The sequence below is a fragment of the Pristiophorus japonicus genome, chromosome 3, assembly GCF_044704955.1.
Source record: "Pristiophorus japonicus isolate sPriJap1 chromosome 3, sPriJap1.hap1, whole genome shotgun sequence".
NCBI classification, from domain to species: Eukaryota; Metazoa; Chordata; class Chondrichthyes; family Pristiophoridae; genus Pristiophorus; species Pristiophorus japonicus.
Genome location: NC_091979.1, coordinates 246144060 through 246171081, shown reverse-complemented (window position 1 = coordinate 246171081; position 27022 = coordinate 246144060). Strand labels below are relative to the sequence as shown.

The window sequence follows — 27022 nt, the reverse complement described above, 5'->3', positions numbered from 1 at the left end:
CTATCAAGCCCATGTGGTGGCTCGTGTGCAACGGCCACCACACATTAAAAAAATCTACGCACAGGCATCTTCCACCTTTCAAGATTTAGTTCTTGACCTGAAATATTAGGTCCTTCATTGAAACACCTGTGAACTTTTTGCCATTGAAGCGAGTCATCCTCGATTCGAGGGACTGCCTATGATAATGATGACTTTATGGTGGTACGTTCAAACAACGAACTGAAGCGACACGTCATTTCCCCAAGCAGTACATAGTGCTTCTCCTTGATAACATTAAAATGACAGACAAAAAAAGGTAGCAAACGGTTTCGGAATTAAAACAGTGATTTCCAGTTTTCGATTACAAAAATGAGGTGCTAAATTAACACCAGAAAAAAAATTCTGAAATGATTTTCGGCATGAAATAAATTTCTTAGAAACCGATTGAATGCTGACTACAAAAATAGCCTCTCAAGATAATATTTCATGTTCCTTTGAGAGATTTTCAGTTTCGTGTATGTGTGAATGCTCACTGGATAGACTGTGTGGTACGGTAGCATAGTGTTTATGTTACTGGACTAGTAATCTTGGACTAATGATCCAGAAACATGAGTTCAAATCCCACTCCGGCAGCTGGAGAATTTAAATTCAGTAATTAAATAAATCTGGAATAAAATCTAGTATCAGTAATGGTGACCATGCAACTACCGGATTGTTGTAAAAGCACATCTGGTTCACTAATGTCCTTAAGGGAAGGAAATCTGCCATCCTTACCTGGTCTGGCCTACATATGACTCCAGACCCACAGCTATGTGGTTGACACTTAACTGCCCTCTCAGTTGTACCAAACTGCTACGACAAAGTCAACACTGTGGGAGTACCTTCACCACAAGGACTGCAGAGGTGTAAGAAGGCGGCTCACCAGGCTGGTTCATGGGATGGGGGTGGTCTTATGAGGAGAGATTGAGTACACTAGACCTATAGGGGCTGAAATTGCCCACCGCCGGAAACGTGGCGTACCTACCCTGTTTCACCACCAAAGGCAATTAGGGATGGGCAACAATTGACAGCCTTGCCAGCAACGCCCACATCCCATGAATGAATACATTTTTAAAAGCTTGGTGAACAATTTAAACAACACCATCGCATTCAGCCCACAGCCATCAAGCAAGCAATGAGTTTCACATGCTCACTGAACTGGAGGTCGGATCGCTCAGTCGTGGAGTGGAGTTGAAGACTGTGGAGGAGTTAGCACATAAGTATAATGATTTTGTTGTGAAGAACATCAAAGAAAAGTACTATCTGATATGCAAGTTTTGCTGCGTGATGTTATCTGTTTTATCTTCACCTCCTCTGATTACTTACCAACCATAGACACATCAGTCTGAAAAACCTAACAAAAATGGTGCTGTAGTACCCACACATCTGCCACACTTCTGAAACTATCACTTGCTTCCAAAGGAAAAAAGAAACGGAGAACTGATGTTGCTTAAATAATGGTGCAATCTGGCATTAATCAGAATAAAACTGATGGCCAGATAGGTGAGCTATTTCATAAAGGAGCATTAACTGCAAGAATTCTGCCCAAATCTACTTAGTTGCATGACAATTACCTTTCTGTAGGGTTTTTTTTTAATATAAAGCCCAGCATGCACACATTAGAGAATAAGCAAAATGATTTGTGATCCAGCTATCACAATATAATTTACTTTTTAGACCAAATTGATGGTGAGACAAAGCACAGCAATGTCACAGTTAGAAATGGTGGATGTTTTCTCCATCACCTACCTCATTCTTGCAGACAAATGTGGAAGAAAAGTCCCACAAACAATAGTGAGATAACAACCAGTTCATCTAGTTTTTGGTGGTGTTGTTTGAGGGATGAATGCTGCCCAAGGCACTGGGAGAACTGCGCTGCTCTTCTTTAAATGGTGCTATTTTGTATCCACCTGAACAGGTAGATGGGCTTCAGTTTACTGTCTCATCTGATAGATGGCATTTTTGGCAATGCGACACTCCCTCAGTATTGTACTGAAGTACCAGCCTAGTTTATGTTCATCATACACAAGTCCTAGATTGGGGATTGAACCAATGACCTCTGATATTGTGCCAGGCTGAAAGATATTTACTGATATGTTTAAATATAAACGACCTAGATATAGCCCACATATATTTTAATGTATCTGACGTACTTCATTCAAAACTTGCTGAGAGACTCCAATGAAGAACCTAATTAAGACATCCCTGCAAGAGTTCCTCAGGGCATTGTCCTAGGCTCAACCATCTTCAGCTGCTTCATCAATAGCCTTCTCTCCATCATAAAATCAGAAGTGGGGATGTTCGCTGATGACTGCACAGTGTTCAGTGCCAGTCACAACTCCTCAGATAATGAAGCAGTCTGTGCCTGAAACAGCAGGACCTGGACAACATTCAAGCTTGGGCTGATCAGTGGCAAGTAACATTTGTGCCATACAAGTGCCAAGCATTCTCCAATTCCAACAAGAGTCTAACCGCTGCCCCTTGACATTCAATGGCATTACCATCACCAAATCCCGCACCTGGGCGTTACCATTGACCAGAAACTTAACTGGACCAGCCACATAAATACTGTGACTACAAGAGCAGTTCAGAGGCTGGGTATTCTTCAGTGAGTGACTGACTTCCTGACACCCCAAAGGCTTTCCACCACCTACAAGGCACAAGTCAGGAGTGTGATGCAATACTCTCCACTTGCCTAGATGAGTGCAGCTCCAACAATACTCAAGAAGCTCGACACCATCCAGGGCAAGACAGGCCACTTGATTGATACCCCATCCACCTTAAACATTCACTCTCTCCACAACCGCACACTGTGGCCGCTGTGTGTACCATCTACAAGATGCACCACAGCAACTTGCAAAGGCTTCTTTGACAGCACCTCCCAAACCCGTGACCTCTATCACCTAGAAGGACAAAGGCAGGAGACACATAGGAACACCACCACCTCCAAGTTCCCCTCCAAATCATACACCATCCGGACTTGGAAATATATCACTGTTCCTTCATCGTTGCTGGGTCAAAATCCTGGAACTCCCTCCCTAACAGCACTGTGAGAGCACCTTCACCACATGGACTGCAGCAATTCAAGAAGGCTGCTTACCATCATCTTCTCAAGGGCAACTAATGATGGGCAATAAATGCTGGCCTTGCCAGCGACGCCCACATCCTGAGAATGAATTTTTTAAAACGCACATTTGTGTCAGGAAAAAGTCAAAATGGCACATTCCAAAGATGATCACGGTTATCCTGTACAATCCGGAAGCTTCTTGACACATTAAACACACTTGTTCTGCTTCCAAAATGTTAATTTTCAAATTAATCTATTCCCATAATTTTTGAATGTATTGTTTCTGACAAGAACATGTCAATGATCCCAATTCCTGTAGTTGTGAATCACAATGCTTTCAGTTATCGTGATAATTTCCATATTTTCTTGCAAAGGCTAACTGTGTCCTACTAATCTCTCATGATATCATGACATATGGAACATTGTTGCCTCTGGCAACTAATTGGTATACCACCCTGTCACTTTATATGAGTATTTGACCTGGCCTTCCTGCTTCTTAGCTGTCAACTCTGGCTCAGTGGGTAGCACACTTGCCTCTGAGTCAGAAAGTTGTGGGTTCAAGTCACACTTCAGGAAGTTGAGCACATAAAAAAATCTAGGCTGACCCTCCAGTGGAGTGCTGCACTATCAGAGATGACGTCTTTCAGATGAGACATTAAACTGAGGCCTCGTCTGCCCTCTCAGGTGGATGTAAAAGATTCCATGGCACTATTTTGAAGAAGAGCAGGGGAGTTATCCCCGGTGTCCTGGCCAATATTTATCTCTCAATCCACATAACAAAAACAGATCATCTGGTCATTACCACATTGCTGTTTGTGGGAGCTTGCTGTGCGCAAATTGGCCGCTGCATTTCCCACATTACAACAGTGACTACACTCCAAAAGTGACTGTAAAGCGCTTTGAGATGTGCAGAGGTCGTGAAAGGCACTATATAAATGCAAATCTTTTCCTTTCCCTCCAAGACACTTGCCATGACAATCTAATTTGTAGCAACAAAAAAGCCAAAATGATTGGTTTGTTGCAATGACGCACAGCCTAATTTCTCATGTGACTCGATGCACCGTTCTTATTTCTCACAATGACGCATCCAGACACTGATTTATTCACAGGGATTTTATTCAGTGCTCATATTTCTCAGCGAGATGTATTGACATGCTCACAACGCACATTTATTTGCCACATGAGCTGGCGTTCTGCGGTTCCTCGCAACGTGGCTGTTCCCAATCTTGTGAGCTGTCCGCGGTGCTGATTTAGTTGGGTTTTGTGTTGCACAGCTCGCCCATATCAAAGGCTGCAACTCATTCAGTTCAGCAATTCATTTGGCGGTCTGCTCGCCCTTCTCGCACGAATACGTCCTTGTTTCAGACTGGAAGGAAACGGCACCCTCACATCCTCAAAGTGACTCACACTACCACGATCTCATTTTTCAAAACACGTTGAACGAGAAGTGGTAAAAAACAATTTAACAAGACGAAGGCGATACAGTAATAGGAAACAGAGGCTTAATCACTTGCGATGAGAAAGTGCAAAAATGCCCGATCGCCAGATCTACAATACTCCTCTGAAAAAAGTGTTTGTGAATTTAAAACAAAAATAATACGAATTATTTCTAGTAACCTTTATTTTCATGTGCATTTTGCATTTAAACAATAATTTAATCATAGAATGACTTCATAAAATAAGAACATAAGAACATAAGAAATAGGAGTAGGCCATACGGCCCCTCGAGCCTGCCCCGCCATTTAATAAGATCATGGCTGATCCGATCATGGACTCTGGTCCACTTCCCTACCTGCTACCCATAACCCTGTATTCCCTTATCGGTTAAAAAACTGTCTATCTCTGTCTTAAATTTATTCAATGTCCCAGCTTCCACAGCTCTCTGAGGCAGTGAATTCCACAGATTTACAACCCTCTGAGAGAAGAAATTTCTCCTCATCTCAGTTTTAAATGGGCGGCCCCTTATTCTAAGATCATGCCCTCTAGTTCTAGTCTCCCCCATCAGTGGAAACATCCTCTCTGCATCCACCTTGTCAAGCCCTTTCATAATCTTATATGTTTCAATAAGATCACATCTCATTCTTCTGAATTCCAATGAGTAGAGACCCAACCTACTCAACCTTTCTCATAAGTCAACACCCTCATCCCCGGAATCAACCTTGTGAACCTTCTCTCAACTGCCTCCAAAGTATACACTTTCATAAATATGGAAACCAAAACTGCATGCAGTATTCCAGGTGTAGCCTCACCAATACCCTGTATAGCTGTAGCAAGACTTCCCTGCTTTTATACTCCATCCTCTTTGCAATAAAGGCCAAAATTCCATTGGTCTTTCTGATCACTTGCTGTACCTGCATACTATCCTTTTGTGTTTCATGCACAAGTACCCACAGGTCCCGCTGTATTGCAGCACTTTGCAATCTTTCTCCATTTAAATAATAACTTGTTCTTTGATTTTTTTCTGCCAAAGTGCATGACCTCACACTGTCCAACATTATACTCCATCTGCCAAATTTTTGCCCACTCACTTAGCCTGTCTATGACTCTTTGCAGATTTTTTGTGTCCTCCTCACACATTGCTTTTCCTCCCATCTTTGTATCGTCAGCAAACTTGGTTACATTACACTCGGTCTCTTCTTCCAAGTCGTTACTATAGATAATAAATAGTTGGGATCCCAGCACTGATCCCTGTGGTACCCCACTAGTTACTGGTTGCCAACCAGAGAATGAACTATTTATCCTGACACTCTGTTTTCTGTTAGTTAGACAATCCTCTATCCATGCTAATATATTACCCCCAACCCTGTGAACTTTTATCTTGTGCAGTAACCTTTTATGTGGCACCTTCATAAACTGCCTTCATAAACTGTAAATGTACATTTGAGATCCTAATAAAAAAGTTTACTAAAATGAAATAACACAATGATATTAACACTAGAGTTATTAACATTGTACAATGAGGATTTTCAATTGCTGAATGGCTAGAATGCCAATATTAATTGTGAAGCACCCACTAAATGCGGGCCACATAGTTACCTGCAAAGTATCAAATGCCAGAAAAAGCACACATTTGGGTAGACGTGTCACTTTCTGAAGTCCCTTCATTAGAGTGTACAGAATCATAGAATAGTCCAACACAGAAATGGCCATTCAGTCCATCAAGTCTGCACCGGCTCTTTCGAGGAGCAATCCATTTTCTTCCACACCCGCTCTTTCCCTATATCCTTGCAATTGTTTCTCCTTCAAGTATTTATCCAATTCTCTTTTGAAGGCTACTGTTGAATCTGTATCCACCACCCTATCAAGCAGAGCATTCCAAACCCTAACTCTTTGATGTGGTGGATGCAGACTCGCTGAATTCGTTCAAGCAAAAGCTGGATTTGTTTCTGGCTTGGGCAGAGATCACTTCTTAGGTAGGTACTGCAGGGAATTCAAGGCCAGAGTGATTCCTGGATTAGCTTTGATCGCCTAGATGGGTCGGGGAGGAATTTCCCAGATTTTTTTCCCCCCAAATTGCCTTGGGTTTTTAATCTGGTTTTATTGCCTCTCCAAGGAGATCACATGGTTTTGGGTGGGGTGGAGTGTATATGTTGTGATACACAAGGTATCACAATTGTGTGTGACAGGCTTGATGGACCTGATGGTATTTTCCTGTCCATCATTGTTCGTGTTCACTTGTAGTGTAAAAACAGTTTTCCCTCATGTCGCCTCTGGTTCATTTGCCAATCTGTGCCTTGTCGTTATCGACCCTTCAGCTATTGGAAACAGTTTCTCTTTATTTACTCTATCCAAACCCTTCATGATTTTAAACATCTCTATCAAATCTCCTTTTAGTCTTCTCTGCTCCAAGGAGAGCAATCCCAGCTTCTCTAATCTATCGACATAGATATATTCCCTCATTCCTGGAACTCTCCTAGTAAATCTCTTCTGTACCCGCTCCAAAATCTTCATGCCCTTCCTAAAGTGTGGTGCCAAGAATTGGACACAGTACTCCAGCTGGGGCCGAACTAGTGTTTTATATATGTTTAGCATAGCTGTTGCACTCTATCCCTCTATTTATAAAGCCTAGGATCCCATATGCTTTATTAACCTGTCCAGCCACCTTTAATAATTTGTGCAAATAACAAAAAAGTCTAACGTTTGTCTCTCTTTCATATGCTGATTGACTTGCTGTGCATGGCCAGCATTTTACTTCAGACTTCCAACATTCACTGTAAAAAAAAAATACTCCTAAGACAACTGTAAACAGCTTGCTAGCCATTTGCACCCAAAACCGAATCAATGCAAAATATCAACTGTGGGGCGGGCAAGGAAGAAACGGTGGATAAAACAGTCAACTCCAGTTGAGATGGACTCTAATGTGCCAGCCAGTGGCTGTGTTGGTAGCACTCTCGCCTCTGAATCAGACAGTTGTGGGTTCAAATCCCACTCCAGAGACTTGAGCATAAAAATCGAGGCATTAGTCCAGTGCTGCAATGAGGGAGTGCTGGACTGTCGGAGGTGCTGTCTTTTGGCTGAGACATTAAACCGAGGCCCCAACTGCTCTTTCTGGTGGATGTAAAAGATCCCATAGCACAATTTCAAAGAAGAGCAGGGGAGTTGTCCCCAGTGTCCTGGCCAATATTTTTGGATATCAAGGGAATCAAGGGAAATGGGGATAGAGCAGGAAAGAGGAGTTGAGATAGATCAGCCATGATCTTATTGAATGGCGGAACAGGCTCAAACAGGAACAAGCCGAATGGCCTACTCCTGCTCTTAATGTTCTTAACCCTCAACTATCATCACTAAAACAGATTATCTGGTCATTATCACATTGTTGTTTGTGGGAGTCTGCTGTGTGCAAATTGGCAGTCGCGTTTCCTACATTACAACAGTGACTACATGTCAAAAAAGCACTTAATTGGCTGAAAAGTGCTTTGGGATATCTGGTGGTCATGCAAAGTGCTATAAAAATGCAAGTCTTTTTTTCAATTTTTTTTGTCTTATAATACACCTGTGATGCACCTTGGGACATTTTACTGTGCTACAGGTGCTATATAAATACAAGTTGTTGTTGGTGTTATAAAATACTGGCTCTGTCTCAACAGGAGTATTGTGTCCAATTCTGGGCGCCGCACTTTAGGAAGGAGGTGAAGACTTTAGAGAGGGTGCAGAAAAGATTTACATGTATAGTTCCAGGGATGATGGACTTTAGTGATGCGGATAGACTGGAGAAGCTAGGCTGGTTCTCCTTAGAGAGGAGAAGGTTGAGAGGAGATTTGATAGAGGTATTCAAAATCATGAGGAGTCTAGAGAGAGTAGATCGAGAGAAACTGTTCCCATGGGCAGAAAGGTCGAGAACCAGAGGATACAGATTTAAGGTGATTGGTAAAACAAAGGCGATATGAGGAGAAACTTTTTAAACGCAGCGAGTGATTTGGATCTGGAATGCATTGCCTGAAAGGGTGGTGGAGGCAGACTCAATCACAGCTTTCAAAGGGGAATTGAATAAGTACCTAAAGAGAAAATAAATGCAGGGCTACGGAGGAAAGGGCGGGGGAGTGGGACTAGCTGTAGCGCTCTTGCAGAGAGCCGGCACAGGCTCGATGGGCCGAATGGCCTGCTTTTGCGCTGCATGTCACCATTCTACGATTGTTATTTCTTTCTCTCTACCTCTCTTTCCTCCTTTAAGATGCTCCTTAAAACCTACCTCTTTGACTAAGCTTTGACTGCCCTCATTTCTCCTTATGTGGCTTGGTGTCAAATTTTTTTTGGTGGGGGGTTCTTATAACACTTCTGTGAAGCGCCTTGGGGTCGTTTTACGGCGTCAAAGGCACTATATAAATGTAAGTTGTTGTCCTGATTGGGGGCGGGAGCTGGTTTACCTTGCTGATGGACAGCCGCGCCGACCAATCAGCAGCCGCTCCAGTGACGGCGCGAAGGTCCAATGAGGAGGAAAGCCGGGGTCGGAAGGCGGGGGCTGGTTGACCTGGGTGATGGGCAGCTGTGCGGACCAATCAGCAGCCGCTCCAGTGAGGAGGGTAGGCCGGGTATCCGGGCGGGGAGGTATGGTTGGTCGACTTGGTGATCGACAGCCGCGTGGACCAATCAGCAGCTGCTGCAGTGACGGCGCGGAGCACCAATGAGGAGCGAAGCCGGGGGTCGGAGGGCGGGATGGACGAGTCGCAGCGCCCCTGAGCGGGGGATTAAAACCTCCAGCCCGCCGAGTAAAAGATTAAAAAATATATATGACAGGTGAGTTGGGGTGAATTGTGAATTTAAATCGTGCCAATAATGCTCACCGCCCGACCTTGCCCCCCCCCCCCCCTCTCGCTCTGTGTCTGTGGATCAGCAATCGAGAATGTTCCCTGGGATGCCGGGCCTAGCGGGAGCTGTCCAAGGTGGACCGAACAGGCGCTCGGAGCGCCGGGGCAGCGCCGGCTGCTCTTAACTTTTATTTTAACCTGGCTTGTGACCAGTGGCGAAGTTAAATGAAGCTGTGAGGGTGTCTCCCCTTCCATCCCCGCCCGCTGTGGTGGTTTTTTGTCCTCCCTCCAACAGTTATTGGTGAATGTTCAGAATACGGCTCCTTTCAATCTGAAAATTCTCCTCCCTGTTTTCAAATCCCTCCACGACCTCGCCCTCCCCCCCCATCTCTGTAACCCCCTCCGATAAATGTGCTCCTTCCTACCTCTGATAGTAAAGTGCCAGCTCAGTGGGCAGGACAATCTCACGCCTCTGAGGCAGAAAGTTGTGGATTCAAGTCCCACTCCAAGGGGCCTGAGCACATCATCGTCATAGGCAGTCCCTCGAAATCGAGGAAGACTTGCTTCCACTCTAAAAGTGAGTGCTCAGATGACTGAACAGTCCAATACAGGAATTACAGTCTCTGTCACAGGTGGGGAAGGAAAATGTGGGTGGGGAGGCTCCGCTGATGTTTGATCGTGTCAGGGACTATTTGACGGAAACAAGAACTCCAATGGATCTGTGTGTGTGTGTGTGTGTGTGTGTGTGTGTGTTTGCCGCACGCTCCTTCCACTGCCTGCGCTTGTTTTCTGCATGCTCTCGGCGATGAGACTCGAGGTGCTCAACACCCTTCCGGATACACTTCCTCCACTTAGGGCGGACTTGGGCCAGGAACTCCCAGGTGTCAGTGGGGATGTTGCACTTTATCGAGGAGGCTTTGAGGGTGTCCTTGAAACGTTTCCTCTGCCCATCTGGGGCTCGCTTGCCGTATAGGCGTTCCGAGTAGAGCGCTTGCTTTGGGAGTCTCGAGTCGGGCATGCGGACAATGTGGCCAGCCCAATGGAGCTGGTCGAGTGTGATCAGTGCTTCGATGCTGGACCTGAGCGAGAACACTGATGTTGGTGCGTCTGTCCTCCCAGTGGATTTGCAGGATCTTGCGGAGGCATGGCTGCTGGTACTTCTCCACTGCTTTGAGCATATAAATCTAGGCTGACAATCCCAGTACAGTGCTGAGGGAGTGCTACACTGTCGGAGGCACCGTCTTTCGGGCGAGACATTCAACTGAAACCCCGTCTGCTCGCTCAGGTGGACGCAAAAGATCCCGCGGAAAGAAAGAAAAGAAAGACTTGGATTTATATAGCGCCTTTCACGACCACCGGTTGTTTCAAAGCGCTTTACAGCCAATGAAGTACTTTTGGAGTGTAATCACTGTTGTAATGTGGGAAACGCAGCAGTCAATTTGCACACAGCAAGCTCCCACAAACAGCAATGTGACAATGACCAGATAATTTGTTTTTGTTTTGTTGATTGAGGGATAAATATTGGCCCAGGACACCAGGGATAACTCCCCTGCTCTTCTTCGATATAGTGCCATAGGATTTTTAAGGCCACCTGAGAGGGCAGACAGGACCTCGGTTTAACGTCTTATCCGCTGTTGGAGATGGCGTCTTTCAGATGAGACATTAAACCGAGACCCCGTCTGCCCTCTCAGGTGGATGGAAAAGATCCTGCGGCACTATTTTGAAGAAGAGCAAAGTAGTTATCCCCGGTGTCCTGGCCAATATTTATCCCTCAATCAATATCACTAAGGAAAACAGATTATCTGGTCTTTATCACACCACTGTTTGTAGGAGCTTGCTCTGCGCATTTTGGCGGCTACATTTCCTACATTACAACAGTGACTACATTTCAAAAGTACTTCATTGCCTCTAAAGCACTTTGTGACGTCTGGTGGTCATGAAAGGCAATATATAAAGGCAAGTCTTTATTCTTTCAAAGAGGAGATACCCGGCGCACCCGCGCCACAGGGACCCACTACTGTTGCCCAGAATGGGTGATGATGCACTTTGCTTGTCATTATCCCTTGCCAGCATGCACATGCAATTTGGCTTTTTCTATAAACAGTTATTGGTGAATGTTCAGAATACAGCTTCCTGCAATTTAAAAATTCTCCTCCATGTTTTCAAATCCCTCCACGATCTCAACTCCTCTCCCCCCTCCAACCCCCCCCCCCCCCCATCTCTGTAATCACCTCCAGCTCTGCAATCCCCTCCGAGATCTCTCTGCTCCTCCTATTCCGGTCTCTTAAGCATCTCCGATTTAAATCGCCCCACCATTGGCGGCCATACCTTCAGCTGCCTAGGCCCCAAGCTCTGAAATTCCCTCCCTGAACCTCTCCCTCTCCGCCTCTCTTTCCTCCTATAAGACGCTCCTTAAAATCTACCTCTTTGACCAAGCTTTTGGTCGTCTACCCTCATTTCTCCTTATGTTGCTCTGTCAAATTTTGCTTATAACCCTCGTGTGAAGCGTCTTGGGACATTTTACTGCGTTGAAGGCACTGTATAAATACAAGTTGTTATTGTTCAATGTTGAGGATTGCTTCTGATTCAACAATTCCAGTTGTCAGAAATGTTTACATTTCCTTGCATTCAGTAAAGACTGAGTTATGTTCTGACCTGGTAAAGGATGAGCTAAAGCATGATAAAAAGGATGGGCTAAAGCATGGTAAAAAGGATGGGCTAAAGCAAGGTCAAGTAAAGGATGAGTTAAAGCACAATCTAGTAAAGAATGGGTTAAATCATGATCTTGTAAATACTGAGTTCCACTGTGATCCAGCAAAGGATGGGTTACATCATGATTTAGTAAAGGATGAGTTGTGTCATGGTTCACTAGAGAATGGGTTATATTATCTCAGTGCAAGCATTGGTCATCTGCCTTTTTTGTAAATTAAAATGTGAAAACTTGGATGAATGTGAGTAACAGTTCTTCTACAAATGCCATTTTAGTCTATTTTTCAGTAACAAGTCTTACAATAATGTATTTTCTGCAATTACAATCTGCAACAAAATCTGATGCCAATTATAGAGCAATATATACAGTGAGTTTTTCAACCTTTTGCTATATAATTAAAAAATTAGTAATCAATGTTAGCACGTTAAGACCCCTGCCCCCTTTCAGAATATTTACATTGTCTTTAGAGAAGTCATTGGTTACAGCATCAACCACCGTTTTGTTCCAAAATGGAATTCGCCTAAATTTATGTATACCTGAAATTGAATGAATAATAAATTTTAGGTTTTTCTCTGCGTTTTGTGCAGTACATGTAATTTACTTCTAGCCCTGTGGTATTTATTTTAATATACGAAACTTGCATTGTTTAGTTCGATTAACTGATTTTTTTTTTTGCAATTGAACAACTTTCAGATAATCACTGAGGCAAAATGGTGGCGAGATTGGCAAGTATATGTTGCCACAAAACATTTGTTTCTGATCCTTTTTTACTACATGGTGTCGCCAATTCATTGGGAAGGAAGATGTAAGGCAAAGATTCATTCATACCGTTTCAGATTTTAAAAATGAAAGTAATTGGCAGCCCCATCTCTCTCGCCTGATCACTACACTCAAATTGTTGCAACCCTGATTATTGATGAATTGTTGGTGCACTGCATTAGCATGGCTCATTCATTTGACTCCGCAAGAAGGGAGATGACTAATACCATACACCCCAGCAATCATGCTGGTGGTGCAAACACAGCAACAAAGTACCTGCTGAAGAAGCAGCACAGGCAAATGAATGGACAGCCTAGAGCAACCCGATCCACATCACCCATGGGCAGGGTGATCCTTATCACTGGTACTTCTCCAATTGAAGGTATGTGAATAATAACATTACAATGAATGAAAAATCTCCATTTCACAATCGGTTTTAAATTGAATCAAGTTACTGAGATGATTAGCAGTTTGGCAGCCTTAAAAGCTTTTAACAATAGTGCAATGGATTAAAGCTGTCTTTCATTTCTAGGTTCTGGGTTGAATTCAGTTGAAAATAATAATATGCAAATCTATTCCCTTTAGTGGATAAGGGCCCGATGTAAAGTGAGTTTCGGCAGTTTCAACCAATTTCTTATTGGGGCCAAACACAAATCTGCCGTAATTTGGCAAATGGCAATTAATTAGTAGTCTTACTCAGAGGATGCAGCATGTAGGAAGCAGGCAGGTCGGAGGGCCTCCTCGCAGGACTACTCCTGGGCCTGGCCAAGGTGGCCATTAGCAGGTCCAGGCAGCGGGCGGTCGAGGGGGCCGTTCAGTCCGACTGCCTGCCTCACTTCCATGACTACGTTTACGCCAGGGTATCCTTGGCGATGGAGCACGTGGTGTCCACCGACCGGTACGCTCGCAGCCTTCCGCGAGAGGTGGGTACCAAAGGGACTGGAGTGCATCATTTCAACAGGGAACAACATTTTAATTTAATATGATTTGTCAAGGTTCCCTTTAATGTTTATTGGTTAATTTGTGGATTGTTGTGCCCTTACAAAAGGGGGCACTTGATTTAACGGTATAATTAAAATAGTTGCAGCATGTAGTTTGCTAAGGTTAGTGTTGGAGTATACAGTTGTTTAACCAGTGCCATATCTGTCCATAAATGTACTTGGCACTGGCAAATGCCTGGTCAGAATGAATAATGTCCTTGTGTTTAGAAACATAATTTTGGCAATCTAAAAAACCCATAAGATTACTGCTTCTCCATTTTCAAGGTTGGTACTCAGTCACAGAACAAATGCTGTTGAAATAAATGCAATAAAACAACATTGCTCCATGGTCGAAGGCGATTTGCCTGCTGTTTCTGACAGCAGTCAACAGCTCAAAACTGTATCGGGACTTTATACTGCTGCAGGATTTTAAGGCCTGCAGCAGCACATAACTTCTTGCCTCTTGAATGGAGCGAAAACTGAATTCAAAGCAGTAATCCCAGCTGGTGCTTGCCCAGCATGTCAGCTGACAAACAACAGTCAATCTGACATGGGTGAAAAGTGCACCACGCGGCCTATGTTGGGATGAGGAAAAGCAACTGCAATAGCTCTTGTTTAGTTAGATACTGTTCCAGATTTGAGCCTTCCGTGGACGCCGCCTTGAGTTCAACAGCGGCAGTTGTTTCTGTAAGCATTCTGTACTTCATACTTTTATGGGAGTTGACTACATTGCCCTATATCTCCTCTGAGTCAGAAGGCTATGGGTTGAAGTCCCACTCCAAGATTTGAGCATATAGGGCCAGATATTGCTGTCAAAGTAACAGTGTGTCTATTGCCGTTCACCATTATTTTTTGTGCAAATGGTACAGCAACTTCAGGCGAGGGGAAGATATGCAGTTAAATGCGAATATCCAAAAGTTGCTGTCCGAGTTGCGCCATTAGCTTCGCATAAACAGCATCTTGCTTCTACCTGGCCATTGAAATGCATTGAATGGCATGAAGTTGCTGTATTTGCATGGTAGATACAATCTAAATCACCACAGAAACTTAAGTCAAGTCATTACAAATGTAAATGCCCCTTTAACAATATGATTGATGTTAATTACTGCCAGTCAACCTCTCTGGCACTGAAAATGAACTATTACAAGTTTGGAGTCTCAAAGCTTCAGGTTGTGAATAGTTGGAGATTTTAAAAATGTCAAATTAAACTATTTTCCTTTCTGTATCTTTTTTCTCTTCTCAATCCAACTTTCCCTCTTTTTTTTTCTCTCTTTCTGTACTTGATTTGATATTGAATTCACCCACTCTAATTTACATTTCCTTCTCACTCCTTGTGCTGTTTATTTCTCAATTCTTCAATTTGACTGGTTAAGGAGATACACAGTTGATTACCCTGTTGACTCAGGTCCCAGATGCCCGGTTTCCCTCACTGCACCGTTTTAGGTTTGCACTTTTAGCAACTTGCCAGGAAAATAATTTAAAAACCTAAACGTGCAAGAGCAAGTTTGTCTAATGTTAGATGCCCTACTACAGCAAGATTCGACCCATAATCTAGGCTGACACTCCAGTGCAGTACTGAGGGAATGCTATACTGTCAGAGGTGCATCTTTCGGATAAAACGTTACACCAAGGCTCTGTCAGGTAGATATAAAAGATCCCATGGCACTATTCAAAGAACAGCAGGGGAGTTATCCTTGGTGGCCTGGCCAATATTTATTCCTCAACTAACATCACTAAAACAGATTATCTGGTCATTATTTCATTTCAGTTTGTGGTACCTTGCTGTGTGCAAATTAGCTACCATGTTTCCTACATTACAACAGTGACTTCATTCAATAGCACTTCAGAGATTGGCTGTAAAGTGCTTTGGGACGTCGTTGTAAAAGGCACTATGCAAGTTCCTTCTTGTAACATACAATACTTTTCCCACTCCAATCTTAGTTAAACAGAATAATCTCTCTGCATCCTGTCTTAAGCCAGGGCAGAACCTCTCTCCCTTCAATCTCCTGACTTTTCAACTTTCCTACAGCCCTTTTCTACCTGACTGATGTTCTGGTGTCTGGGTTCTGATTTTTAAGAGCCTCGCTCGCAGTCCAGCAGTGAACAAAATATTTCCCAACACCATGGTGTGAGCTGTCTTTCCAAATACCCAGTCAAGTTAATCAAGCATGGGGCTGTCCTGAGGAACGAACCCCTTTAACTCATAACTAGAACCTTTCCATGGGAAAATGATCAAAGAATCCTGATATTTATCTTAAGTGCAGTACAATAGATATTAAGCTATGCTATATGCTATTCTGTTATTAATAATCTAGGATAAGCCAAAAATATAACATTTTAATATCTGACCATGCAGCCAATTAATATCTTTACATCTCTTACTCAAAACAATACAGGAGTTTTACATTTATTTAGACAAAAGACTTGGATTTCTGTAGCACCATATATACCTTTCAGAAACATTGCAACTGATGTCACAGGCAGTGAATTACTTTGAACTATCGTGATTGTAGGGAAATACCACAGAGATGCCGCACGCAGCCAGATCCTCCAAACAGCAGTAAGGCGAATGAATAGTTTTTGGTGGTGCTTGTTGAGGAATGGATGTTGGCTAGAACACTGAGAGCTGCCTGCTCTTCTTTGAGTAGTGTCATACAGGGGAGTAGATAGCAAATTCAAAATACTACCCATTTGTTCCAGATGTTGCCCTCACACACAGCTACACAGATTGCGAGGCAGTCTGAGGGCATGCCTTCCCTGGAAAGTTTAGAAATTTTACATTGAGAGTGGTGCACTCTGGTTCATTTCCCCCCCCCCCCCCCATGCACAAACTCTTTTTCCTATTCCCACAGCTTACGTTGACTCACTTCTCCCTCCTTTTGCAATGCAAGATGGCACTCTTGTTTCCCCTTCACTCTGTTCATGCTGACACGTCTTCCCAAAATTTCACGTCGGCACTCTACTCTCTCTCTTCCCTCAGTTCATGCTGGCACTCTCATCCCTCTTCCCCCTTCAGTTTATGTTGTCCATCATCTTCTCCTCCCTCCCAAGGTCACATTGACACTCTCCTCTGCCCCTCCCTCAGTTCATGTTTGCATTTTCCATCCAATTTCCACTCAGTCCATACTGGCATCTTTCACACTACCCTCTCCTTCAGTTTATGCTGACATCTTCTCTCTTTAGTCCATGCTGGTGCTATTCACTACACCTTCCCTGTCCCTCCTCAGTTGCTGCTGAAATGAAACGCTGATGTGCATGGAAATTCTTATGATAGTTTTGTGAGATTAGAAATATTCTTATCCATAACGTGGTTTCATTCTTTTGAGCAGCAGGAGGTAGGATCGGGGACGGAATGGGGAGTACCCCAGGATATTAAAAAGCCTACTGCTTACACCTGACTATGCTCCTGCTGTCATGGGACATTTAGCATTCCCCTGAACAGACAGACCAAGCCTGAACAAATGGACCAAACCTTCATCCCACAATGAAGCATTCCCTCAGTATTGCACTACAGTGTCAGCCTAAAGTTTATGCTCAGGCCCTGGAATGTGGGTGGAACCCACAATCTTCTGACTGAGGAGAAAGTGTAACCAATTGAGTCCGGCTGACACTTCTCTGGTAATGAAACTAATACTGGCATTTGCAGCATCTCTAATGCTGATTACTAAGATGTTATGCCATTATTTAGGATGTGAATGTTGTAACTATCAGTGTTGATTTCAGTATTAGTATTTGCAGCATGAATGCAGAGTGGCTTTTGCTGTTTTAAGTGAGCTCAAGAATTGTGTGAGAGGTGATTCTTTGACTGCTTTCTTTGAATTCATTTCTCATTCTCTGTAGGGAGGTACCTGTCCTTCATCTGTTATTGAGAGATTCAGATAGAGATCAAATTAATGTAATGAAATATATTAAGCTCTGCTAATATTTCCCACAGCTGGCATTGAAGAAAGCGATTCAGCTGAGGCGATCCACACCATCACAGTGGGGAAAAATCTCGATGGAAAGCTGGGATTCAGTGTCCGTGGGGGCTCTGAACATGGTCTTGGAATATTTGTTAGCAGAGTAGAAGAAGGAAGTGCAGCTGGTAAGTTACGTCTTTTACTCTATTCAAAATAACATTCTAGGAAATTCTGAATTTATTTTCCTTTAATTTTAATGCACTAATTGAATTTTGGTTTGGAGATGAAGGACTCAAGTTAGCTGTACCTGTATTATCTTGTCCTTTAAAAATGTTAGCAGTTACCATTGCTTTATCCCTCTCCCTCTTTACGGAAACAATGGGCTGAATGCCCGTCTTCTGTACTGTAAATTTCTATGATTCTTTTTAAGATCTGCTGCTTGTTATCAAGCTTGTGTCTACAATATATTGCAACCATTGAGCAATGAAACGTTCATATATTATCAATGGGTTTATTTTTGCTTTGTTTTTTCTGCCTAGAGCAAAGTGGCCTCTGCTTAGGTGATAAAATCATGGAGGTTAATGGAATCAGTTTAGAGAATATCACTATGGGAAGTGCTGTCACTGTACTCACTGGAAGCCATCGCTTACGTTTGATAGTGAGACGCTTGGGAAAAGTGCCAGGGATCAAGTTTTCTAGAGAACTGACCACATGGTAAGTAAACAGCGTGTATGAACAACTGGAAGCAGCACGTAGTTTGTGTTGGATACAAGTGACGAGTATTTGATGCTGAATCTAGCTTAAAGCCTTAGTAACACCACCGGCAATTTTAAAATGCACATTAAGGAAGAGGCAGGTATAACTTGATGCAGAATTCATGCAGTTATTTGGATCATAAGAGATTCTGGGGCAAAATTTGTCTTATCAATAAAAAAAGGTCAAGAGTACAAACGGGAAATTACATCGTGCACGCACAATGTCTTTTTTTGTTAAAATTTGAATAGGAGCAATTTCATCTCCCAAGTGTGAATTGATGAGGCTCTGACCTGATCAACATCACATTTGATATAGAAGCACCTTTCTGTGAGTTATTTCAACATCTTATCAAAATGCAAAGGAGAACCGATCTTTTTTATTCCATCTCATAAGAACATAATAACAAGAAATAGGAGCAGGAGTAGGCCATTTGGCCCCTCGAGCCTGCTCCGCCATTAAATAAGACCATGGCTGATCTGATCATGGACTCAGCTCCACTTTCTTGCCTGCTCCCCATATCGATCAAAAATCTGTCTATCTCCGCCTTAAATATATTCAATAACCCAGCCTCCACAGCTCTCTGGGGCAGAGAATTCTATAGATTTACAACCCTCTGAGAGAAGAAATTCCTCCTCATCTCAGTTTTCGTATTTCGTAGGCCTCGTATTCTGAGACTATGTCCTCTAGTTTTAGTTTCCCTATGAGTGGAAATATCCTCGCTGCATCCACCTTATTGAGCCTCCTCATTATCTTATATGTTTCGATAAGATCACCTCGTTCTTCTGAACTCCAATGAGTATAGGCCCAAACTACTCAACCTATCTTCATAAATCAACCCTCTCATCTCCAGAATCAATCTTGTGAACCTTCTCTGAACAGCCACCAATGCAAGTATATCCTTCCTTAAATACGGAGACCAAAATTGTACGCTGTACTCTAGGTGTGGCCTCACCAATATCCTATACAGTTGTAGCAGGACTTCTCTGCTTTTATACTTTATCCCCCTTGCAATAAAGGCCAACATTCTATTTGCCTTCCTGATTACTTGCTGTACCTGCATACTCACTTTTTGTGTTTCATCCACAAGGACCCCCGGGTCCCTCTGTACTGCAGCACTTTGCAAGTTTTCTCCATTTAAATTATAATTTGCTTTTCTATTTTTTTTGCCAAAGTGGATAACCTCAAATATTCCCACATTATACTCCATCTGCCAAATCTCATTCTCAGTAGTTTTCCTATCCTAAATCGGGAAAATTCAGTCTTGCCATTTATAGGTATCTACGACACAATTAAGTGAAAATAAAGTAAGCATGATTCTACATTTGGTACTAATGCCAGTGCTAATAGGAACTACAGCTGTACAAGCAATTTTGTGTAAAAATTCCATACATTACCACTAGATAAACACATAATTCATAAATTATAATATTTTTCCAGTCTTTCAGTCAAATGCTAGTACTTTCATATGCATTGGGGTTGGGGAATTAAGAGGGAAAGCTGTATAACCAGTTGAGATTTGAAGGAGCATTTTCTAGCATCCTTGATGATTTGGTTGGGGGAGGGGATTACAAAAGTTGCTGTGAACCTCTCTCACATCAAGGACAATTGATATATATGGCCCAAAATTGATGTACTCACTGCCCACTGACACCCTCATTCCTCTTCGGATTCCGTCCAGTGGCAGTTTCGATCTGGTCTGGAGTGGGCGGTAGGGGAGAACCGCTGGGAACCGCCTGCTGACGTCAGCGGACGGCCGAGTGGTGTAAGTGGATTCCCGCCCGCCAAGATGCCAATTTGGTGCAGGCGGGAGTCGGCGCTAGAATGGGGAAGGACTGCTGGCTGGAGGCTGGTCGGTCCCCGATGGTAAGTCTGAAGATCCTGAAAAAAAGGTTTTGAGCATTTTTTTTTTTTCCACAGCGACTTACCTGGATGTGGTCCCCTGAAGCTCTTCCAATAGTTTTTTTATTTTTTCCTGATTATCTTTATTTTCAGCTGTTTGACCCTCCGTGGGCCCAACTCCATCTTGGCGGCACTTGGGCGGCAAGCGCCTTTGCCGCCGCGAATGGGAGCTCCTGCTGGCTGCCGCCCAGATTGGTGGCATAAGTCCCTCATTTGCTGCCCGCCGACCTTCGAGGGACTTTGTTGATGAATATCCCGCCCAAAGAACCATCAGGTACTTCGGCGACCATCGGCGCTCCTTTGGGCGGCACAGGGGTGGGCGGGAGCCTTCACCAATTTCAGACCTATAGGGCGATAGCCTGTTTAGATGGACGATCATGTGCCGGAAGTCTAGCCCATAACGTTTTACATTTTGAATGTTTTTTTTGGCCAGTTACAAATGGTGATGAAGCACCATCACTGCAGTCTCCATAGGCACTTTTCTTGTGTGTCAGACCAGGCACAGGAAGAAATTACCTTTAGCACTGTGTGTATAAGCATTCACATTTTTTACTGTTTTATTCTTCCTCATTTTTGTACTAAGTAGAGGTGTACATGGTGCATATGCATACAGGCTGCGTGATATATATTTAGTTCTAATATTAATAAACCACACAACTGTCCCATTTTAAATGAGAGTACAAAGGTGCCAAAGGCAGCAAGTTTACGAATAGGGTGCAGAACAAGTTGAAGATCAAGTCCCATAATTTTAAACGAGAAGGAATATGTGATAAAATTATGTGATTTAAAGGAAACTAGCTATAGCGGAAAGTACTTTCAGTGTAGGGTACTCGACCCTTGTGCCTTACAGAGGTACATTTGTGAATTATTTTCTATCTGAGAAGGTGATCCTTTTCATTAAAGCCCAATTATACTACCCTTTTGTGAGAACAGGTATTATCAGCTGACATCACAAACAGGTCTCAACAGTGAACTTGTGTATCAGTTAGAATGAAGAGCATAAAAACAAAATATGTGAAGGTGGCAATTCACTGTTCTGTGTTGAGCTAATTGACTTGTGCTGGGATGATAATTGGGGCACTATAATCGGCTTCAGTACCCACCCCCCGCCCCCACAATCCCCACTGCTTTTTGCTATCCACTGACTCCTGCAGGAAGTTCGTGTGAGTGGATATTGGTGAAAACCAGATTGGGTGGGCTCTGATAACTCCATAGTTGAATAGTTGCGAACTCTCGCTGACCATGCTCGCACATGTATAATCATTTTTGGCAGGTACTGCAGGGAAACATGCCCCACCATGCAGTCAGTATCTTCAGCAAAGGATAGCAGGGGAGAAAATTGGTGTGAATTAATTAGGAAAGAGCAAGATATGAGCATATTGGTATAATCAAAGATTGTCCAAAGAAAGCAAAACAATAATGAAACTGCATACTTTTTACACTTCACTCTAACTTTATTCTTCCCCCAGTTTTATTCCTTTTCCTCCTTTCCTGAAGATGGAGCGTCATGTTTGGCTACAGTTCCATTGGTGTCCCTCTAATACTTTGTTGAAGTAGTTATTCTTCATATAAGATTACATGTAGTGAGTGTTGGCAGACTATTCAACTGTGGCAGCATCACAGTCAAGACATCCCTTATCCTCAACATTTTGCCAATCTCACCAGCAGAAATTAAAGTTAAAAATCATGTTCAAGTACAGCTCACTAACTTTATGATGACTTACCAGTTTTAAAATATAGCTATATATAGTGCTAGAACATACTGAAATAAAGTTATAATAATAATGTGACCAATGATGAACATTAACTAGGTGTGGAACCTTAATTGGCTGCTTAAGAGTTTGAGAGAAACAGGAAATTAATCCCAAACTCTTTATCTGAATAAATAGTAGATCGTTGAATAAGAAAATTGGATTTAAAATTATACTCCCATAGAAGAGGTGACATCACGAATACTCAATTATGTAAGGAAAATCAAATTGCCAGTGTTTCATATCAGGGCTTTTACATGAATTAATATCACCTCGTTTATAATTTTGAAACAATATTCCATTAATTCAATTTAGTCCATAGTTAATGTTCATCATTGGTCACATTATTATTATAACTTTATTTCAGTATGTTCTAGCACTATATATAGCTATATTTTAAAACTGGTAAGTCATCATAAAGTTAGTGAGCTGTACTTGAACATGATTTTTAACTTTAATTTCTGCTGGTGAGATTGGCAAAATGTTGAGGATAAGGGATGTCTTGACTGTGATGCTGCCACAGTTGAATAGTCTGCCAACACTCACTACATGTAATCTTGTATGAAGAATAACTACTTCAACAAAGTATTAGAGGGACACCAATGGAACTGTTGCCAGTTTGGTGAGTTTTCATCACAACCTATTGATTAAACTATAAAATAATTTTGAAAAATAACTGACATTTTGGACTATATATTTGGGTTAATTATTTTATTGTCAGTCTTGAACTAGTAATTTTCATCTTATTGGAGTCAAAAGCAAATGAAACAATTTATTTAAATATATTTACCTCAATTTCTGATGTCTTGCTTCATCACCTAATTCAACAATTAAATTCAGTGTATATATGTTGAGTACTTTTTCTACCAATTTGAGAATTTGTGATTGTTGCATGTATTTGCTCAACACCATTCAGGACAAAGCAGCCCAGCCCGCTTGATTGGCACCCCATCCACCACCTTAAGCATTCACTCCCTTCACCACTGGCGCACAGTGGCTGCAGTCTGTACCATCTACAGGGTGCACTGCAGTAACTCACCAAGGCTTCTTCGACAGCACCTCAAACCTGCAACCTCTTTCGCTTAGAAGAATAAGGGCAGCAGGCACAATGGAACTGTTATATCTTCAGACGCGCTAATAATGACTCCACGAGACAATGTGTTGTGCTTGAACTGTAGTGACCTTAGTCTATTTAATGTAACTCCCAGAGTGAGGATCACACATGGTGGCCTGCCTTTTATACTATGCCTGGTACAGGTAACCTAAAAGTCTCCCACTGCAATGCCCTCTGGTGGCACGCCCTGTAATAGTACAAGCAGTAACCATGTAGGATACATGACAGGAACACCATCACTTCAAAAGTTTCCCTTCAAGTCACACACTAGCCTGATTTGGAAATATATTGCCGTTCCTTCATTGTCGCTGGGTCAAAATCTTGGAACTCCGTACAGTACTTTTGGGACTACCTTCACCACATGGACTACAGCAGTTCAAGAAGGTGGCTCACCATCACCTTCTCAAGGGCAATTAGGGATGGGCAATAAATGCTGGCCTTGCCAGTGAAGCCAACATCACAGGAACAAATAAAAAAAAAATAAGGTGCATTAATACACTAGAACTAGAAAATAAAGTATTTATTATATGAAGTAGTTCTTAATCTTTCAATCTCTATAAATTCCCACTTAAATGGTCCACTGATACTGTTTTAATTTTCACATTCTGGAATACAAATAATTTCATTAAAATTTTATTTAAGTCAGCAAATAAAGATAAAAATATAACAAAAACCGCTAGAGAATTGAATAGTTTGTATTGCTGTCAAAGCTGTCATCTTTGGGCTAAGTGCCAAATTGTTTCAAAGTTTCTGTCTCCTGAGAAAAAGTTCATAATATAAAATTTGGTAAATAAATTGCACTATCATAGAGCTTCTTACAATCTGCAAACCTGCCAACAGGATCAGCAAGTGTGACTTTTACACTGGTATGACTGATGGATCAATTGGGGTCATTTACATGAACTAATATATCTCAATATAATCTATAATGATTTCAAAGTGCCCAATTTCAACATGTACATTCATTGATGCTTGCAAGGAATGGCTGCCATTTGCATTAATAAAATACAAATACACAAAATTGGTACAATGCTCATTCAAAATAACAGCTCCTATGGTTCTGAGATTTGAAAGTCGTTCTGCACATACATGAACATTTTAAAATTGCATCATAAGAGATTAATGGCCCTTAACATATATTGCATCGCTCCTCATTCTCTGTATTTTATCAACTGATTCAGTAACTGCAGTGTATCTTATTACAAGGTACCAATTATAAATAATTACAGGGACACCGCTGAAAAGACATAGTAAAATTATCCAAGATAATTAACAATAAATTCAATAACAACTTGCATTTATATAGCACATTTAACATAGTAAAACATCCCAAGGTTCTTCATAGGAGCATTATCGGACAAAATTTAACAATCAGATCCTTAAGGAGATATGAGGACGAGTGATGAAAAGCTTGGTGAAAGAGGTAGGTTTTAAGAAGCATCTTAAAGGAGAGAGGGGTTTAGGGAGGGAATTCCGGAGCTTAGGGCTGAAGGTACGGCTGCCAATGATGTGGCAAAGGAAATCGGAGATGTACAAGAGGCCAGAATTGGAGGAACGCAGAGTTCTCGGAGCTTTGTAGTGCTAGAGGAAGTTACAGAGATAGGGAGGGGCGAGCCAATTGATGGATTTGAACACCAGGATGAGAATTTTGAATTTGAGGTGTTTTGGACCTGTAGTCACTGTAGGTAAAGAGCACAGGGCTGATGGGTGAACGGGACTTGTGTGAGTTAGGATATGAGCATCAGAATTTTGGATGAGCTGAAGTTTATGCAGGGTGAAAGATGAAAGGCCAGCCAGGAGATCATTGGAATAGTCCCGGCTGGCGGTATCCACGCCTGCCACAGTACTGAAACGGCTCTCATCAAAGTCACAAATGACATCCTTTGTGACTGTGATAAAGGCAAACTATCCCTCCTCGTCCTACTTGACTTGTCTGCAGCCTTTGACACGGTTGACCACTCTATCCTTCTCCAATGCCTCTCCACCGTCATCCAGCTGGGTGGGTCTGCACTTGCCTGTTTCCATTCTTATCTATCTAATTGTAGCCAGAGAATCACCTGCAACAGCTTCTCTTCCTACCCCCGCATCATTACCTCTAGTGTCCCCCCCTGAGGATCTATCCTTGACCCCCTCTTATTTCTCATCTACATGTTGCCCCTTGGCGACATCATCCGGAAACACAGTATCAGTTTCTACATGTACACTGATAACACCTAGTTCTATCTCATTACCACTTCTCTTGATCCCTCCATGGTCTCAAAATTGTCAGACTGCTTGTCCGACATCCAATTCTGGATGAGAGAAATTTTCTCCAATTGAATATTGGGAAGGCCGAAGCCATTGTTCTCGGTCCCTGCCACAAACTCCGTTCCCTAGCCACTGACTCCATCCCTCTCCTCAACTTCTGTCTGAGGTGGAACCAGACTATTCACAACCTTGGTGTCATATTTGACCCTGAAATGAGCTTTCAACCATATATCCACAGCATAACTAAGACCACTTATTTCCACCTCTAAAACATTGCTCGTCTCCACCCTTGCCTCAGCTCATCCCCTGCTGAAATCCTCATCCATGCCATTGTTACCTCTAGACTTGATTATTCTAACGCACATCTGGCTGGCCTCCCACATTCTACCTTATGTAAACTAGAGGTGATCCAAAATTCCGCGGCCTGTGTCCTAACTAGCACCAAGTCTCGCTCACCCATCACCCCTGTGCTCGCTGACCCACATTGGCTTGTAGTTAAGCAACGCCTCGATTTCAAAATTCTCTTCCTTATTTTTAAAACCCTCCATGGCCTCGCCCCTCCCTATCTCTGTAACCTCCTCCAGCCCCACAGCCCACCTAGATGTCTGCGCTCCTCTAATTCTGCCCTCTTGAGCATCCCTGATTATAATTGTTCAACCATTGGTGGCCGTGCCTTCTGTTGCCTGGGCCACAAGTTCAGGAACTCCCTGCCTAAACCTCTCCGCCTCTCTACCTCTCTTTCCTCCTTCAAGACGCTGCTTAAAACATAACTCTTTGAACAGGTTTTTGGTCACCTGCGCTAATTTCTACTTGTGTGGCTCGGTGACAATTTTTTAAATCTCAAAATATTCCTGTGAAGCGCCTTGGGATGTTTCACTACATTAAAGGTGCTATATAAATACAAGTTGTTGCAACAAAAGCATTTCTCCAGACGATTAACAAGTATCAGAGATTGCCTCTTTGTCCAGTTACCAACTTCTTTCCGTAATTGTATACTGTGCCACATATATGCATCTTTCTGAAACAATTACCACAAAATCGTTAAATTACCTTCACTTTTGAAGGTAAAAATATGAGTGATATGGCAAAAAAGGATAGTGAAGCACTGGAATACATTAGTGGAACTAATGTTTGAAATAGAGTTCATGCCAACTTGTAAGCAGAAATTCGAAGATTCTTTGGGCCCAAGTTTGCCCCCAGGGTTAGAACGGCGCACCTCCATATGGTGCGCCGCCTTTTTAGAACAGAAACGGCACCTATTATTTACCTTGGTATTCTCCCCTCTGTCTGGTCGATCCAGGCCCTTGGCGCAGCACAGCAGAACATGTGGGGGGCAGAGCCAGGTCCCGGCGCTGAAAACAGTGCCGGGACCTCTGCACATGCACACTCGACTGTGTGCGCATGTGCAGTAGCTCCTCGCAGCCCGAATCCGTGCAGGCTGCGTGGGAAGGGCCCGAAGCACGCCGCCCCTAGCCCTGGCCGAAAGGGCTCCCCAGGCATTGAAGATCGGGACTCGGGCTTCCCCTCCCGTTCAGCCTTCCCCCCCGCCCCCCCCCCTCCAGTTCAGCCTCCCCTCC

The 27022-nt window shown here is 42.9% G+C and overlaps 1 protein-coding gene across 1 annotated transcript in view; it reads left to right on the top strand.

The window, feature by feature from the left end:
• The first annotated feature begins 9232 nt into the window (after positions 1 to 9232).
• The window catches only part of pdzd7a (PDZ domain containing 7a), a 108090-nt gene continuing 90300 nt past the window's right edge, over positions 9233 to 27022 (top strand). Inside the window, exons 1-4 of the mRNA XM_070876502.1 lie at positions 9233 to 9319; positions 12734 to 13181; positions 17714 to 17863; positions 18218 to 18392. Of these exons, the coding sequence (XP_070732603.1) occupies positions 12983 to 13181; positions 17714 to 17863; positions 18218 to 18392 (524 nt within the window). The 5' untranslated portion in view covers positions 9233 to 9319; positions 12734 to 12982. The remainder of the gene's footprint in view (positions 9320 to 12733; positions 13182 to 17713; positions 17864 to 18217; positions 18393 to 27022) is intronic.